Genomic DNA, 15615 nt, shown 5'->3' with positions numbered 1-15615 from the left:
GAGTGTTTTCTCCTAGGATGATTGGCCTGCCCACAGGAATCATTGGCTTTATTCTGGCAAAAAGACAGGTGGATAAAAACCGACTGAAGCAGCTGAGAATAAGACAGAGAATGAAGAAGGCCAATGAGGGAGATTACGAGAGTGAGAGATATAAAGCACCCACCAGGATGCAGTGACAGCCTCTACTTATTTGAAATGACTATTGTCCTAGAGAATGCCCTCACTGAGCACTTATCATTTGATTGCCATGGAAACAGTGGAATCAGTCAGATATAACTGAGAACATTTATTGTTGCTGATCATGTGGAAGGTTGTTGTGGGTTTGTAAGATCATTCCAAATAAGTGAGGAATCTTATCGACACGTTTGGAGGGTGCTTGTACATAAATATAGAGCATAACGTAATAAGCAGCCAATTTTGTATATTAAAATCCATTAAAAATAACCGAGTAATACACACTGTTCCTTTATTTTATATATATATATATATACATATCAAACTTTAGCCTCCAACATTTGGGATAAGAGCATTGTAACAAACTCAAACTGGCTGATATTTTAATATATGACAATCCAATCCATATATATTCAGTTAACACTGTTTGTATAACTGTATATACTGTAAATCTTTGGCAGTAAACAAAAACAGAAATGCACTACTGGACATAAAATAATCTGTGACATTAAGCGTATTAACAAATCCATCAAGTAAAGAAATGTATTTCCCGAAGCATTCAAGACTTCAGTGATGCTGATATAAACAAATCATTGATATAACTTTTATATTAATATAGAGAGATGTCTGCAAGAAAAATATTTATCATTAACTGAAATATAGTAAGCTTGTATATACACAGCAGATAATACCCTTTACAGAAATTTGCAGAATACCACACACATACATATAAATAATCCTGTCTATACAGCACAAAGTAATGATACAGATCCACTAATGACGAGCGCTTTATAACAATCATTCAATGTACTGTTCACCCAAAAAATGAAAATTCATCATGTACTCACCCTCGTGCCAGCACAGATGTGCGTCTTTCTTCTCCAGAATAAAAACACTTTTTTGGAAGAATATTTCAGCTCTGTAGGTCCATACAATGTACAAAGTAAATGGTGACCAAAACTTTGAAGACCCAAAAAGCACATACATGCAGCATAAAAGTAATTAATATGACTCCAGTGGTTAAATCCATGTCTTCTGAAGCAATCCAATCGGTTTTGGGTGAGAACAGACCAAAATATAACGTTAGTCATAATCAAGATTTCAAGCTTGATTACACTTCCTATGCTACGAACACTTGATATTACATTTTGGTCTGTTCTCACCCGAATCTTTGTTTTTGTTCTGCAGAAGAAAGAAAGTCATACACATCTGGGATGGCATGAGGGTGAGTAAATAATGAGAGAATTTTCATTTTTGGGTGAACTATCCCTTTAATGTATAACATCTTTTATAATAATCTGTGTAATGCTACTATTAACATCACATAAGGCCAGGAACACAGTAAAGGCTATAAATGATCAGAAAGCAAGCATACAGTTAATTAAGAAATGACATTCATCCCTTACCAGTTGATACCAAATGATGATAGAGTTGTATTATTTGAGAACATATCTGTTGGGACTGGACTGACACAGTTCATTAATATTAAAACCATTTTGACAGTACAGGCTAAAAAGGTCCGTTGGCCAGCCTAAAGCTTCTATCTCTCTGAAAATCCAATAATTTGCAGGAGCAAGGTGAAGATCTGGACAATATCAACATAAAGAGAGAGAGCAGCAAACACATACTCCTCAGGACCGATGGAGTGCTTCCTGTTCCCAATGAGCAGCTGGGTATGATAGGCCAGAAACTAATAATAAGAAAACACACACAACCAGAAGTGATTTTAGGATGGAAAAAATTTTAGTCGTCCCTACCTTGAATCAAAGCAATCAAAGAAAATGTGATATTTAATTCAGTTTGATAAATCTGCAACACATACCAGAGTGAATGCAATAGCCCCTATAGCTGCATACAGCATGTGAAGCCATGGGACCTGAAATAACAGGAGACTATGAAAATTAAACGATCAAATGTGAATATCTATGCATTAATTACAAGTTGGAAAGTCATGCTTACGTATTTGATTGACAGCACGATAGCAGTGATGATGCCAGTCACAAACACCACGATTCCGAGCACACTGAAAAAACCAGTCCATTTAGTGAAATCTACCTATTAGGACAGAAAAAAATGGTAAAACACACATATTCCTTTGCAAAGCCTTGAGATTAAAGTTAAGATCATGCTGCTGGGGTACAAATTAGGCTAAATGTGCACACTACCTTAGTCTGGAAGCAGAACACTGTCACAGCAATGCACACGATAGCAGTGATGCCCAGGGCCAGGAACACTGCCTTAGTGCTGTAATAACTACAAACACCAAACTTTGTTAAAGGCAGAGTTCACTCAAAAATTAATATTCTCTCATCATTTATTCACCCTCATGCCATCCCATATGTGTTTGACTTTCTTCTGCAGAACACAAACAAAGATTTTTGGAAGAATATCTCAGCACTGTAGGTCCTTACAATGCAAGTGAATGGGTGCCAAAATTTTGAAGCTCCAAAAAGCCCCCTACTGGGCACGGAGAAGAACTTCGTGCAAAAAAAGCACTTCAATATTGATCTGTTTCTCACCCACACCTATCATATCGCTTCTGAAGATATGGATTTAAACACTGGAGTCTTATGGATTACTTTTATGATGCCTTCATATTCTTTTTGGAGCTTCAAAATTGTGGCACCCATTCACTTGCATTGTATGGACCTACAGAGCTGAGATATTTTTATAAAAATCTTCATTTGTGTTCTGCAGAAGAAAGAAAGTCAAACACATCTGGGATGGCATGAAGGTGAGTAAATGATGAGAGAATTTTCATTTTTGGGTGAACTATTCTTTAAAGGCATAGTTCACCCAAAAGGAACATTGTGTCATTCACTTTTACCAAACTGTATTCTGTTATTTTTTCTGTGGAACACAAAAGGAGAATTTTGAAGAATTTTTACGCAGCTCTATTCCATAAGACAGTTCATAGTGACTATCAGCTGTCACACTCCAAAAAGGACTATAAAGTAAACCATACTTGTCCACTATATTCCAAGCCTTATGAGGCTGAACCAAAATGTAAGTCATTATTCTCTTTGAAATAAATCAATAACATCAAACGTACACGGTTTTTGCGCACTGCGTGATCAAACATCATGACATTTGGAAGCTGTGTGAAGATTCTTCAAAATTCTCCTTTTTTGTTCCAAAAATACAGCATATAGGTTTGGAACAACATGAGGATGAATAAATAATGACAGAAAATTTAGTTTTTTGGGTGAACTCTTTTAAAAAAAATAAAAATAAAATAAATCATCAAATACCATGAAAATGACTTCAAAACACTTTAAAGGTGCACTCAGTAATTTTTTGAAGTATGGCTTACACTGACACCTAATGGCCTGGATGCTGCATCACTCAAACAGTTTTCAGTTACAGATGCCATTGTAGAAAATCACTATGCACAGTAAACCAGGATTAATTTAATCCAAGAGTGAAAGTTTCCAACAACAGGGCGGTTACTGAGTTTAAACAAGTAGTATTCAGCTGGTCATGTGATTCTAACATGGCAGCCCCCATGAGGTGCCCCTGTCCATGTAAGAATTAAACAGTTTTGATAAGGTTACTGATATGACTGAACTCTTCATCTCACATGAGTGGTCATGATTTTATACATATGTTTCAAAATCACTATTCATTTCTTTAGAGGTAAATCTTAAATGAGGAAAAAATTAGAGTGCACATTTAAAACATCAGTGGTACTAAAGAATTAAAGGGACGGGAGCTAAACCAGTTCATCATTACTTAGCTTACAAACTAATGGACAAGGAAAATGATGAAAAGTAAACACAGGGTTTTCATTCATTGAAACACTGTGTCAACAGACCTCACACCAGAATCATGCTATTGTCCCATTCCCCACCCACTTTTTCTATCCCATTGCTTAGAAGTAGTACATTCAATAGCTGGCTCACCTTGCAATAGTCCCTGTCATGTAAGACATGGCCAGTGTCTAAATAATAAATAAAAAAACATATATGACGTTATCCATATTTTAAATGGCCTCTTTGATACATTATCTACATATTATTACATGCAAAAACAATATTATGAAAAGGGCCAAGGTCTTTATAGTAATAAATATAAAATTCAATTTGAAACCAAAGGGCATTTCCATTACAGGTTTGGCCACACCCCCTCTTAATTCCCTCAGAGTGACTCAGATCTTCCAACTCACAAAAATGACCAACAGGATCATGTTCCATGGGAAACGCCGCCTAAAAAAGTGGAAAAAGAGCATGAGCTTAATCTATTTGTTCCCATTAAAACTTAATAATTATTATGTTTGGTTAATAATAAAATTGGTTAATACTATACAGTGCTGTGGAAAAGTATTTCCCTCCTTTCTGATTTCTTCTATTTTTGTGTATTGTTTATACTAAATTGTTTTAGATCTTCAAATGAGATATAACATAAAACAAAGGCAACCTGAGTAAACACAAAATAGAGTTTTCAAATATATATTTATTTTATTGAAGCAAAAATGTTATCCAACACCTCTATTACCCATGTGAAAAACTAACTGCCCCCTTAAACTTTATAGTTGGTTGTGCCACCTTTAGCAGCAACAACTGCAACCAAACACTTCCGATAACTGGAGATCAGTCTTTCACAACACTGTGGTGGAATTTAAGTCCACTCTTCTTTGCAGAACTGCTTTAGTTCAGACACATTGGAGGGTTTTCGAACATGAACTGCCCGTTTACGTTCCTGCACAGCATCTCAATCGGGTTCAAGTCAGGACTTTCACTAGACCACTCCAAAACTTTAATTTAGCTTCTTTTGTGCCATTCAGAGGTGGACTTACTCCTATGCTTTGGATCATTGTCTTGCTGCATAATCCAGTTGCACTTGAGCTTCAACTCACAGACTGATGACCGGATGTTCTCCTTTGCTTGGCCGTAGGTATGATGTTCTTTTTGTGGAATTCTGTGTTTGATTTACACCAGATGTAACGGGACCCCTGTCTTCCAAACAGTTCCACTTTTGACTCATCAGTCCACAGAACATTCTCCCGAAAGGTTTGAGGATCATCGAGGTGTGTTTTGGCAAAATTCAGACGATCCTTAATGTTCTTCAGGGTTAGCAGTGTTGGCCTCGCCACTCTTCTATGGATGGCATTTTTGGCCAGTGTCTTTCTGTTAGTGGAGTCATGAACAGTGACCGTTATTGATGAGAGAGAGGCCTGCGGTTCCTTGGATGTTGTCCTTGGCTTTTTTATGACTTCTGGATGAGTCGTCGCTGTGCTCTTGGAGGAATTTTGGAAGGTCGGCCACTTCTGGGAAGGTTCACTACTGTGCCACGTTTTCTCCATTTGGACATAATGGCTCTCACTGTGGTTCTTTGGAGTCCCAGAGCTTTTGAAATAGCTTTGTAACCCTTCCCAGACTGATGCATTTCAAACACCTTTTTCCTCATCATTTCTGGAATTTCTTTCGACCTTGGCATAGTGTGCTACAGGGTGAGATCTTTTAGCCAACTTCATGCTGCTGAAAATGTTCTATTTAGGTGTTGATTTGATTGAACAGGGCTGGCAGTAATCAGGTCTGTGTGTGTCTAGTCCAGCTGAACTCCATTATGAATGCAGTTTCATAGATTTGGGGATTTAGTAACTTTTTCACACAGGCCCATTTGTTATACTTTTTTGCTTCAATAAATAACATTATCATTTAAAAACTGTATTTTGTGTTTACACAGATTGCCTTTGTTTTATGTTAGATTTTGTTTGAATCTTTGAAATATAAATTTGAAAAATAATTTAGTATGAGATATACACAAAACAAGAAGAAATCTAGAAGAAAAATACTTTTTCACAGCAATGTATGTCTTGAAGGACTTTTGTGTTCTTATTGTGTCACATTACTAAATTACAAGAGGTACAGAACATCGCCAAATTTTCTTTTTATTAAAGCTGCTATGAGGCTCATTGAGAAGAGGAGCCATTCGTCTCACCTTGGTCCCTGACAGCAAACCAGTACGATGTGCGTGACAAAGTAGACAGCGCTGAAAAAAACAAATTTTATTAACATGGTTTTTATGATCATTAAAGGGGTCATACAGGGTTTTTTTAATTAATTTTTTTATTAGGTATGAGCAAAACTACATACTTCCAAAATCGATTAGTCAGTTAGTTGCCTTAACGACTAGTCAACTAAAGCCCAAATTATACTTCAGTCAGACACGAATGGTAAGCGTCAGTGTACAGGACGCGTGACACAAATTTTGTCATCAGCAGAGTGCTCGAGCACTAAGCATGTGCGGCCATATTTTTCAAACTGCGCATACTCTGAACACGCATGCACCTAGAATTATTTCCATTAATTAATGAGTCCACAAGGTGGCAACACTCACAGTAGAGCCACTGCTTTCACAAAGAAGCGCTAGAAGATATAATTACTGCTAAACAACAGGAGAAGAAAGTGGCAACAACAGGAACCCCTAAATTAGTTTGGTTTTACGTTCTTCTAACACTGATCAGCTGTGTATCTTAGGGGGGTGTTGTTGTGTTCAGAGACAGCAAGACTGAGCACAGCAAAAAGGAATAGAATGCAGGGGGTTAAAAATTTGACTACCTTTAACTTTTTGAAGGGAAAGTTGACCCCAAAATTAAAATGATCTCATCATTTACTCACCCACATGCCATATCAGATGTCTTCTGCAGAACACAATTTTTTTCATTTTGAACAAAAAAAAAGTATTATATAAATTCTCCTCCCTGCCCAGTAGGTGGTGATATGCATGAAGAATGCAAAATGCCAAAAACAAAAGAAGAATAATGTGGAGGTAAAAGTTAAAGTGGAGATTTACAGTAAAAAATGACTTAAATATTGATCTGTTTCTCACCCACACCCACCTTATCGCTTCAGAAGATACTATATGGATTAAACCACTGGGGTCATATGGATTACTTTTATGCTGCCTTTATGTGCTTTTATGAGCTTCAAAGTTCTGGTCACCATTCACTTGCATTGTATGGACCAACAGAGCTGAGATATTTTTCTATTTTTCTTCAAATGTGTTCTGGTGAAGAAAGAAAGTCATACACATCTGGGATGACATGAGGGTGAGTAAATAATGAGAACTTTTTGGGTGAACTATCCCTTTAACGTGTCTTAAAAATGTAATGCTTATGACGGAGAGCTAAAAAAACAGCATGAGCCTTTGTTTTCATCAAACCACTGTATTATTCAATATTGTAAAACAGAGTATTTTACAAGAAGAAAGAATAAATATCTGGTTCTTACTATGAGGTCCAGTAGATGGCTGGGTTTTTCTTCACAAAGAGTGCTACAGGTTCCCTGTATATATAAAACACAAAATAATCTAATACATGTATCACAAAGTCCACCTTTTACCCTATATTTTCAATGAAAACAAATTAGATTAAGTTACCATATTAGAACACAGAAACTCACACAAATGTGAAAATAGCCACAATGCCGACCGTGACGAGGAGCTGGGCAGCAAGGATGAGGTAAACCTGTGAGACAGGACAACTTCATTTTTATCAACTCATCCATTAAAAAAAATGCAACAGTCATTAACCTGAAATAAGGCAATTTAGCAACATTATGAAACTCTGATGTAAGATGATGATGCAGATTAGAGAGGAGTTGTTCCTTACTTTCCGTATAAAACTGTGTCGGACACTAGTACTGTCCCATCCTTCTGCTGTGGTAAATCCTTCATGGTCACCTGTAACAATTATGCTTTCTCTTTAAACCATCATATCACTTTGTAAGGGATTAGGGATGTGCAGGAGTAGTCGACAAATTGAGTACTCGTTCTGTTCGGCTAGTTGACTATTAAAAACACTACTCGTATATCGCAAATTGATTTTCCTTTGCTCATTCGCCTGCCGTGGGCAACGCAGAATACGCTGTACTTTTTTGTCTGAATCTCAAATCTCGCAGTTACAATTGAGTCCAACGGGGGGTGCTGTGGATGTGTGTGGACGAGGTGTTGCTTGAGAGAAGAAACTCTAATGGTGTCTTTTTTGTTTATTCTTTCAAGCACAGCCATGTGTGGAAATACTTGAAAAATTTAGATTCTTATTGAATTCCACTCTATTGTTATTTGGTTTTGTTGGAGTCATGTCTACCAGCAGACGAGGGTCTGCTTTTGTGGTGGGAAGGTGAAAATGTGAAGCGGTATGAGAAACCTGGAAGCTTATCAGATTAGTATGTGTTTATGCGCGTCAAATCTCTGAACACGGACAGAGCGCCAAAAAGGCCAACTTTCACCACTTGTTTTTTTTATTTTTATATAATAATGTGAAATTATAAAATGTGATAGCCTTTATGTAGACTGTAAGGAGTTTATATGTGCATTTCCCTAATGCCGTCAGTATTGGGGGTTTATTTTCTTCCTTTTTTGTTAATGCATATTGTTAATTTGTTTCCCCAAAAGAAAATCAAAGTTTGTTGAAGTTGGCTTGTTTTGTAACCGATCTTTGTATCATTTGTGAATAAAACAAAATATAAATTTCACATATGTTATTTTTGACTTACTTTGATTTACGACTAATCGGTTACTCGTTTTGTTTTGTTTTTTTTGTTTTTTGGAGGGGGGTTACCTCAAACTGCCCATCCGTATAAGGGAAATGTACAGTCAGCTGTTCATTATCTCAAAATAAGGGATAAGGTTCCTGATGTGAATAAAATATTGATTTGAGGTGGCATTATTACATTATGTGAGAAGAAAGAGACTACTGAGGGTTACGAGAAATGAATTAGCACAGTGTAAGAGACTGGTTGCCAAATGTTTTCCATTTTGGTTCGTTCTGAGCAAAAACTTTTTCCTTTTGGTTCAGAAGTTCCACAGCCTCCTTTCCAAATGGTAACCAGTTAGAAGAGCAAAATAAAATAACTTTTAATAAAAGAAGCCTGGGTAGCTCAGTGGTAAAATACGCTGGCTACCACCCCTGGAGTTCGCTAGCTCCCTAGTTCGAATCCCAGGGCATGCTGAGTGACTCCAGCCACCAAATTGGCCCGGTTGCTAGGGAGGGTAGAGTCACATGGGGTAAACTCCTCATCGTCGCTATAATGTGGTTCGTTCTTGGTGGGGCGTGTGGTGAATTGAGCGTGGATGCCGTGTGTGGAGGCTATGTCTCCGTGGCAAAGCGCTCAACAAGCCACGTGATAAGATGCACGGGTTGATGGTCTCAGACGTGGAGGCAACTAAGATTCATCCACAGCCACCTGGACTGAGGTGAATCACTATGTGATCAAGAGGACTTAAAAAGCACATTGGGAACTGGGCATTCCAAATTGGGAGAAAAAGAAAAAAAAACAACAGTACTTGGCGCTAAGGGGTGGGTGAAATACCACTTGGAGTGTTGCCAGATCTCACAAGAGAAACAAGCAACCTGGTCTGGAAAAACAAACCCAAAATAAGCCACTTCACCAAAATAAGCATACATTTTTTCCCCTGTGTGGTGGATTATCAGCATAGAAATCATAACAAGCATTCAGTTAATTAACAGTTAAGTATCATTTTAATTACAGATCTGTTTCTCAGTCAAAATCCGGCAGCATCAAATCTGTATTAATGCATCATATCTAACAATAATTCAGTGAAGACTTCTCAGAACAACTGAGAAATGCACTTTTTACGTCTAATAATGTTTGCCTTGTATCTGGATTAGCTGTGCATGTATACAGGTATGTAGTAATTGTACATAGTTGTTTTAAAGATCTTTATTCACAGAATGTCACATCCATAACGGGCAATTAGGCAAAGAAATGTGTGATGCAGCAGTTTCAGGATCAGAGCACATGTTTTTCAGGCAGCTTGAAGTGGTGTGGTTCCAAAAATTTACTGTGAAATTTACTGCGATAAAATCTTTGGCATTTGGTTTCATGAAAAAATGATCAGAACAAAATTAACTGGATATAACCGGTTACCAGCATTTAAAAAGAACCTTTTTTACTCTGAATAGATTGAAAATCACTTTGTTCCCTTTTTTTTTGGTTAAGTTCTGCAAAAAATGTAGTTGATTTTCGATTTTTGTTCCTTAAACTGTTTTTAGTCCCTGCCAGATACAATGGTCAAATATACAGTTTAGAGGTCATTACACAAAATATCTGACCATAGAATATAGTGTAATAAATCACTATATCACAGGTCTAACAACACTAATCTGATGAGAGTTATTAGAATAGATGGACTGAATTATGAAAAATGGTGGTGACTTTAGTTTAAATGCAATTCAGTGGCCTACATATGACCTGCTGAAATCCAATTTCCTGAAAATGGATCAATGAATAAATTAACCAGATTCAGTCATTGTGTGGGCATGAAACTAGATTTGCTGTCACATGCTGCATAGTAAAACTAACATGTTGGAAATATTGTTGATATTAATCAGAAATAGTACTAGAAACAGTAGGTATCTTACCTGAGCCTGAGGGAATGACGGGGATAGGGATGGGCGGTATATTTGGAGGGGGGTATCCTCCAGGTTGTCCTGGGTATTGGTTATTGGGCTGTGGGTAAGGCGGTTGTCCCCCGTATGAACTGAAGCCATATGGCGGGGCAGAAGAGGGGTAACCTCTCCCAGGCTGAGGGTTGGAGAGCAGTCCGGATTCATCGTAACCCGGTGGGAAATCGGACCTGGACATGCTGCTTCAACAACTCCTGACAGGCAGATAAGAGGAAACCGTTATGACCACTTGTGCAAATAAAGTGCAAAAAGACCCTTGTTAAGATGTTTTCTTTGCATCAAATCAAATCAGTTTCAAGAAATGTCTTTTTTCTTATTTCAGGAGTAGGTAAATGATCACATGCTACTGCTTTTTACCAAGAAAATGTCTTTGTTTGTTTGATCTGCAAGATGCCATTTCTATACGTGCTTGCCCATGACATGCACTGAGGACAAATTTGGAGGAGCATTTCACCCGATTTTGAATGAAAAACGATTAAAACCAAAAATAAATTGAATCATTTGAGCAAAAAATATGATGCATCTCAGAACTGAACTTCCAACATCCCATATTCATCAGCTAAACCAAGAGATTACATTTTGATCTATGCACCCCATCATCTGTTGTTTATCAAGCACTGACCATAGTAGAATTATCTTTCTCTTTCCTTTTATAACTTTTTAAAATGAGAAAAGAGTATAACTTTCAAAATATGTTCCCTATCCTCCGACCCAAAAATGAACTATGACAAGCAAGCATGAGCTTTCTCTGTCTCTGAGCTCTGTCAATACTGACATTAAATAGGCACTAGAACAGTTATAGACAGAGCAATAAACAGAATATCCTCTTGCTGCTTCAAGTAAAACATCTTTTCCCATCAAGACTTCTTTAGTCATAATAGCCATGTGGCTGTTTAGAGGATTTGACAGGCCCGGATGCAAACAACACATAAGTGGAGGGATACATGTTCTGTGCTACTACCTGACTGCACATCCTGTCTTTTTCAATTACTCTTTCCATTTGAATCCCTACAATGAGCTGTATGAAAGATACTAATCAAAGGTTTTGTCGACAAATTATCTTGGAGGCTTATCTTGGGCAAGCATCACTATTATTAGGCTGGCTTGACGAAACCAACATACTGCTCTTCTACAGACTTTGTTTAGGATTTTTCCAAAATCTCTAAACCAAGACCAAAATTATCAAGTGTAACTCCTACAGCTTTCAAGCTACATCCACCAAATTTGGCACAGACCTTCAGACTGTTCTGACTAGCTTTGCTATATCTTTTCTAACTGATCGAAATAACGAATTTCACACAGCGGATGATCAAAATTAGAAAAATCCCACTGATTTAAAGGGATGGTTCACCCAAAAATGAAAATTCTCTCATCATTTAGTCACCCTTATGATATCCCAGTTGTGTATGACTTTCTTCTTCACAAGAACACATTTGAGAAAAATATCTCAGCTCAGTAGGTTCTTAAAATGCAAGTGGATGGTGATCCGACTTTTGAAGCTCCAAAAATCCAAATCAGTCAGCATAAACATCATCCATACGACTCCAGCTGTTAATGTCTTCTAAAGCGACACGATTTTGGTGTGAAAAAGATCAATATTTAAGTACTTTTTTAACTCTAAATCATCGCTTCCGGTCACATAATCATGTTGGCACGTGAGAACAGAGGCACGTGCAACACACATGGAAGAGCAGCGCTGTTCACAAGTGAGAAGGAGGAACGCTGTATAGAAGCTTCGTTGGTTTTGGTTTAGATCTGTATTTATCTGTTTCTTTACTCACAATGGTGCATTTGTGTGCTTATTCTGGATGTCTCAACCGAGAGGAGAACATGAGATTACATCTACAACATGGCAATGCGAATATGTCATACAAGAGACCAAGTGAACTCCACCCTCTCGTGAAGCTAACCTGAAGCATTGGATTACATTTAAAATAGACTTCAATATTGATCTTTTTTCGCACCAAAAGTGATCATATCTCTTTCCAAATTCATGCGTTATTAATACTACAAAATTACTATTCGGTTATTCTGCACATGTTTAGAGGTCTTCAACCCGATCTGAGTCCGACGGTACTTGACAAACCTACATGTTTTGGGCCAGGTTTGGGTCAGTTTTTCCAAGTAGGCTACAGGGTGAGTTACAATGAAGTTCAGGGTGCAAAGAGGATTTTATGTGACTGTTACACATGATTCCTGATTGATTTTCATCTGACAAAGTTTCAGAGCTTGATGAACGGTGAGCCAATGTTTTTCCCCTTTTGCTCTGGTGTGCAGACAATAATTACACAAGTTAAATGCTGAATCATTTAAAAATCAAAGCATCCTGAAGAGGTTTGTAAACTGTAGCGTTCTCTGCCTCATGGAAAGTGAACCTGCCCGGGCAGAATTACACATTTTCCACTGATTAAGAATAGGCCTACTATGTTGTAGGCAGTGACAGAGATTATTTTTGTTCAACTTTAATGTGATTTTATCATTTGAAGATCTATGTATTTTGCTATTTAGGCTCATAGCTCACTGTGCATTTTATTCCATGCTAATCTGAGTTTGTGTTTGACGCATCATGGCAATAAACGTTCTTTATTCCCGAGTTCCGACAAATTACACAATAACCGTTCGTGAACTCTCGCAGTTAACCAAATATTGCAAAAGGTTACCGTGCACATATTGAGGGTATTAAGGCACCTTTTGCTTTATCATTAAACATTAAATGCATGCAGGACTTAAACATTTTAAAGTCCTCCATACTGTTGCACGAATTCTGTCGCTTATACCAGAACCATCAGCTTTGTACACAGCCAGGGTAAACTGCACCTTATCTTTGTGTTTGGAAGCGATTTGTAAATCAGACGCAGTTCTCTGCAGTTCTTCAAATGAATCAAACTCGAGTGCATGTGCCCGCGCTGCTGTAGTCCAGCACGCATTCGGCCAAACAAATGTATAATAGATATCTCAAAATAAATAAATAATTGATTTAGAGCTCAGGGCCCTTTAGGTTTAGAGGCTCCTGGGCAACAGCCCAATCGGCCCGGTGGTTAAACCGTTATTGGGCACACCCCACAAAAGTGTTTCAGTGAGTGAAGTGAACACACCCAGTTAATCCTCTAACAGTTTTTCAACACTCATCTTTTTGGAATTTGACAATGTGTTACTCCTTCAAGCATATCAGTGCCGTGGTATCAGTACTTCCTGTTGTCAAATAGTTGTAAACAGTTCACACACAGAGACACACTGTGAGGTCAGCATGGACATGTGACTAACAACTGCTGGGAAAAGGTGTTTCTGCATTACATATGTGAGTAGTGTAATTGTCCCAACAAACATGACTTTGTGATTTATTTTCACATTACAGGTTTGTCACAAAAACATCATATTAAAATGCGTATCTATACTTGTGTACAGGGTTGGGGAGTAACGGATACATGTAATGGGATTACGTATTTAAAATACAAAATATAAGTAACTGTATTCCACTACAGTTACAGTTGAAATCATTGGTAATTAGAATACAGTTACATTCTAAAAGTATTTAGATTACTGAAGAGATTACTTTGCATTTTATTGTCATTTGTTTCATTTAATATTTAGTCCTTTCAGATGGAAAACATTTATACATATAAATGATGTGATCCAAAGTGTATTTGAACAGCAGTGAAACACTTTCTTATGATGTGTTACATTCATACGAGCAGACAGAGAAGTAAGTTTGAAGTAAGTTTGGAGCAGAAGAAATAGAAATAAACCTTGTGTAAATTGTCAGCTTTACGCTAAGCTAAAATGCTATTTCTAGACATTTTACATGCACATGTTACCAGACACAATCATATTATTTTATCAAGAAAATTCACGTTAGATCATAATTTCTTTTTTTCTAGTAAGATCTTTGATATTAGGGCAAAAATCATATTCTTGATGATAATTTTTTTGGTATTGTTTTCCTCTAAAAATCCTTAAAACAAGATCAGTTTGATTTATCTTGTTTTAGAAACAACACTGCATAAGATATTTCGGTTTTTCAGAGAATGTATTTTTAACATGTGTATTTTGTCTTACTGTACTGAGTTTTTATAGTCAAAACAAGTGAAAAAATCTACCAGTGCTGAAGAAGTAATCCAAAGTATTTAGATTACATTACTGACCTCGAGTAATCTAACGGAATACATTACAAATTACATTTTACAGCATATATTCTGTAATCTGTAGTGGAATACATTTCAAAAGTAACCCTCACAACACTGCTTATGTATCTGTCTCTTCTTGTATTCATGTATTGGTATGTTGCTTGTTCATCTAGCTACAATCTTTGTCTACACTGTAACAAAAACATGAACACAGAATCGGGTGTGTAACACAAGACAGACTGGAAAAGAATGTCTTCATTCTTGACTGCCAGCATGAGTCAAACAAGCCTACTGCACAGTTACATCATTATGTACTTTGCTAAGCAACCTAATATATTAAAAGTGGAAAACAAAGTAGGCATTTTCACTTCCCTGACCGGTCCACCCTGATGCATGAGAAAAGTTGCCAAAATGTTATGCAATAAACCATGTTCAACCAAATATTGTGTATAGCTCAAATTAAACTTTTTCTCTGTTTTTCTAATAGAAAAGGCTGTGATCCAAAGCAGCTTCATCTTGAACATACTGTATTCACAAACTATACTGTCTTCACTCCCCTGACAAAAAAACAACACACATGGTATAAAACATTAATGTTCTTACCACAGCGATGTTGAAGCCAAGGAAGTATATCAGATGTGAGAATCCTTGAAACTGAGTGTGTTTAAACAAAAACACGTTAAATACACACGCTAATCCACCTTCTTTAGAGTCAGCCCAACTAATGTAAGCAAACAGTCAGTCGATGACGTTCATCACAGTGGTGAAGATGCTGACAAACCAGCAGGTGGAGTCAAAAGAGCCTGAATCATTGGAACAGTTTTGCGTTTAACTAATCTTACCTCGTTCTGCCAGTGAAATCGTTAATACTTTGCCCCCGAATAA

General features: G+C 37.2%; 1 protein-coding gene across 1 annotated transcript; it reads right to left on the bottom strand.

Annotated features, from left to right (window-relative positions):
- Positions 1-449: 449 nt before the first annotated feature.
- On the bottom strand, positions 450-15614 carry LOC127449323 (protein lifeguard 3-like). The gene is made up of 12 exons (XM_051712670.1): positions 15334-15614; positions 10562-10800; positions 7787-7857; positions 7578-7642; positions 7407-7460; positions 6115-6165; positions 4340-4379; positions 4077-4114; positions 2340-2427; positions 2134-2229; positions 1997-2050; positions 450-1864 (listed from the first exon to the last, which is right to left on the bottom strand). Exons 2-12 carry the CDS (start codon positions 10782-10784, stop codon positions 1715-1717), a joined length of 930 nt encoding a protein of 309 aa, XP_051568630.1. The 5' UTR covers positions 10785-10800; positions 15334-15614; the 3' UTR covers positions 450-1714.
- Between the last annotated feature and the right edge of the window lies 1 nt (position 15615).

Source organism: Myxocyprinus asiaticus, chromosome 12 (genome assembly GCF_019703515.2).
Source record: "Myxocyprinus asiaticus isolate MX2 ecotype Aquarium Trade chromosome 12, UBuf_Myxa_2, whole genome shotgun sequence".
Lineage (NCBI taxonomy): Eukaryota > Metazoa > Chordata > Actinopteri > Cypriniformes > Catostomidae > Myxocyprinus > Myxocyprinus asiaticus.
This window is presented reverse-complemented; position numbering and strand designations above follow the sequence as displayed.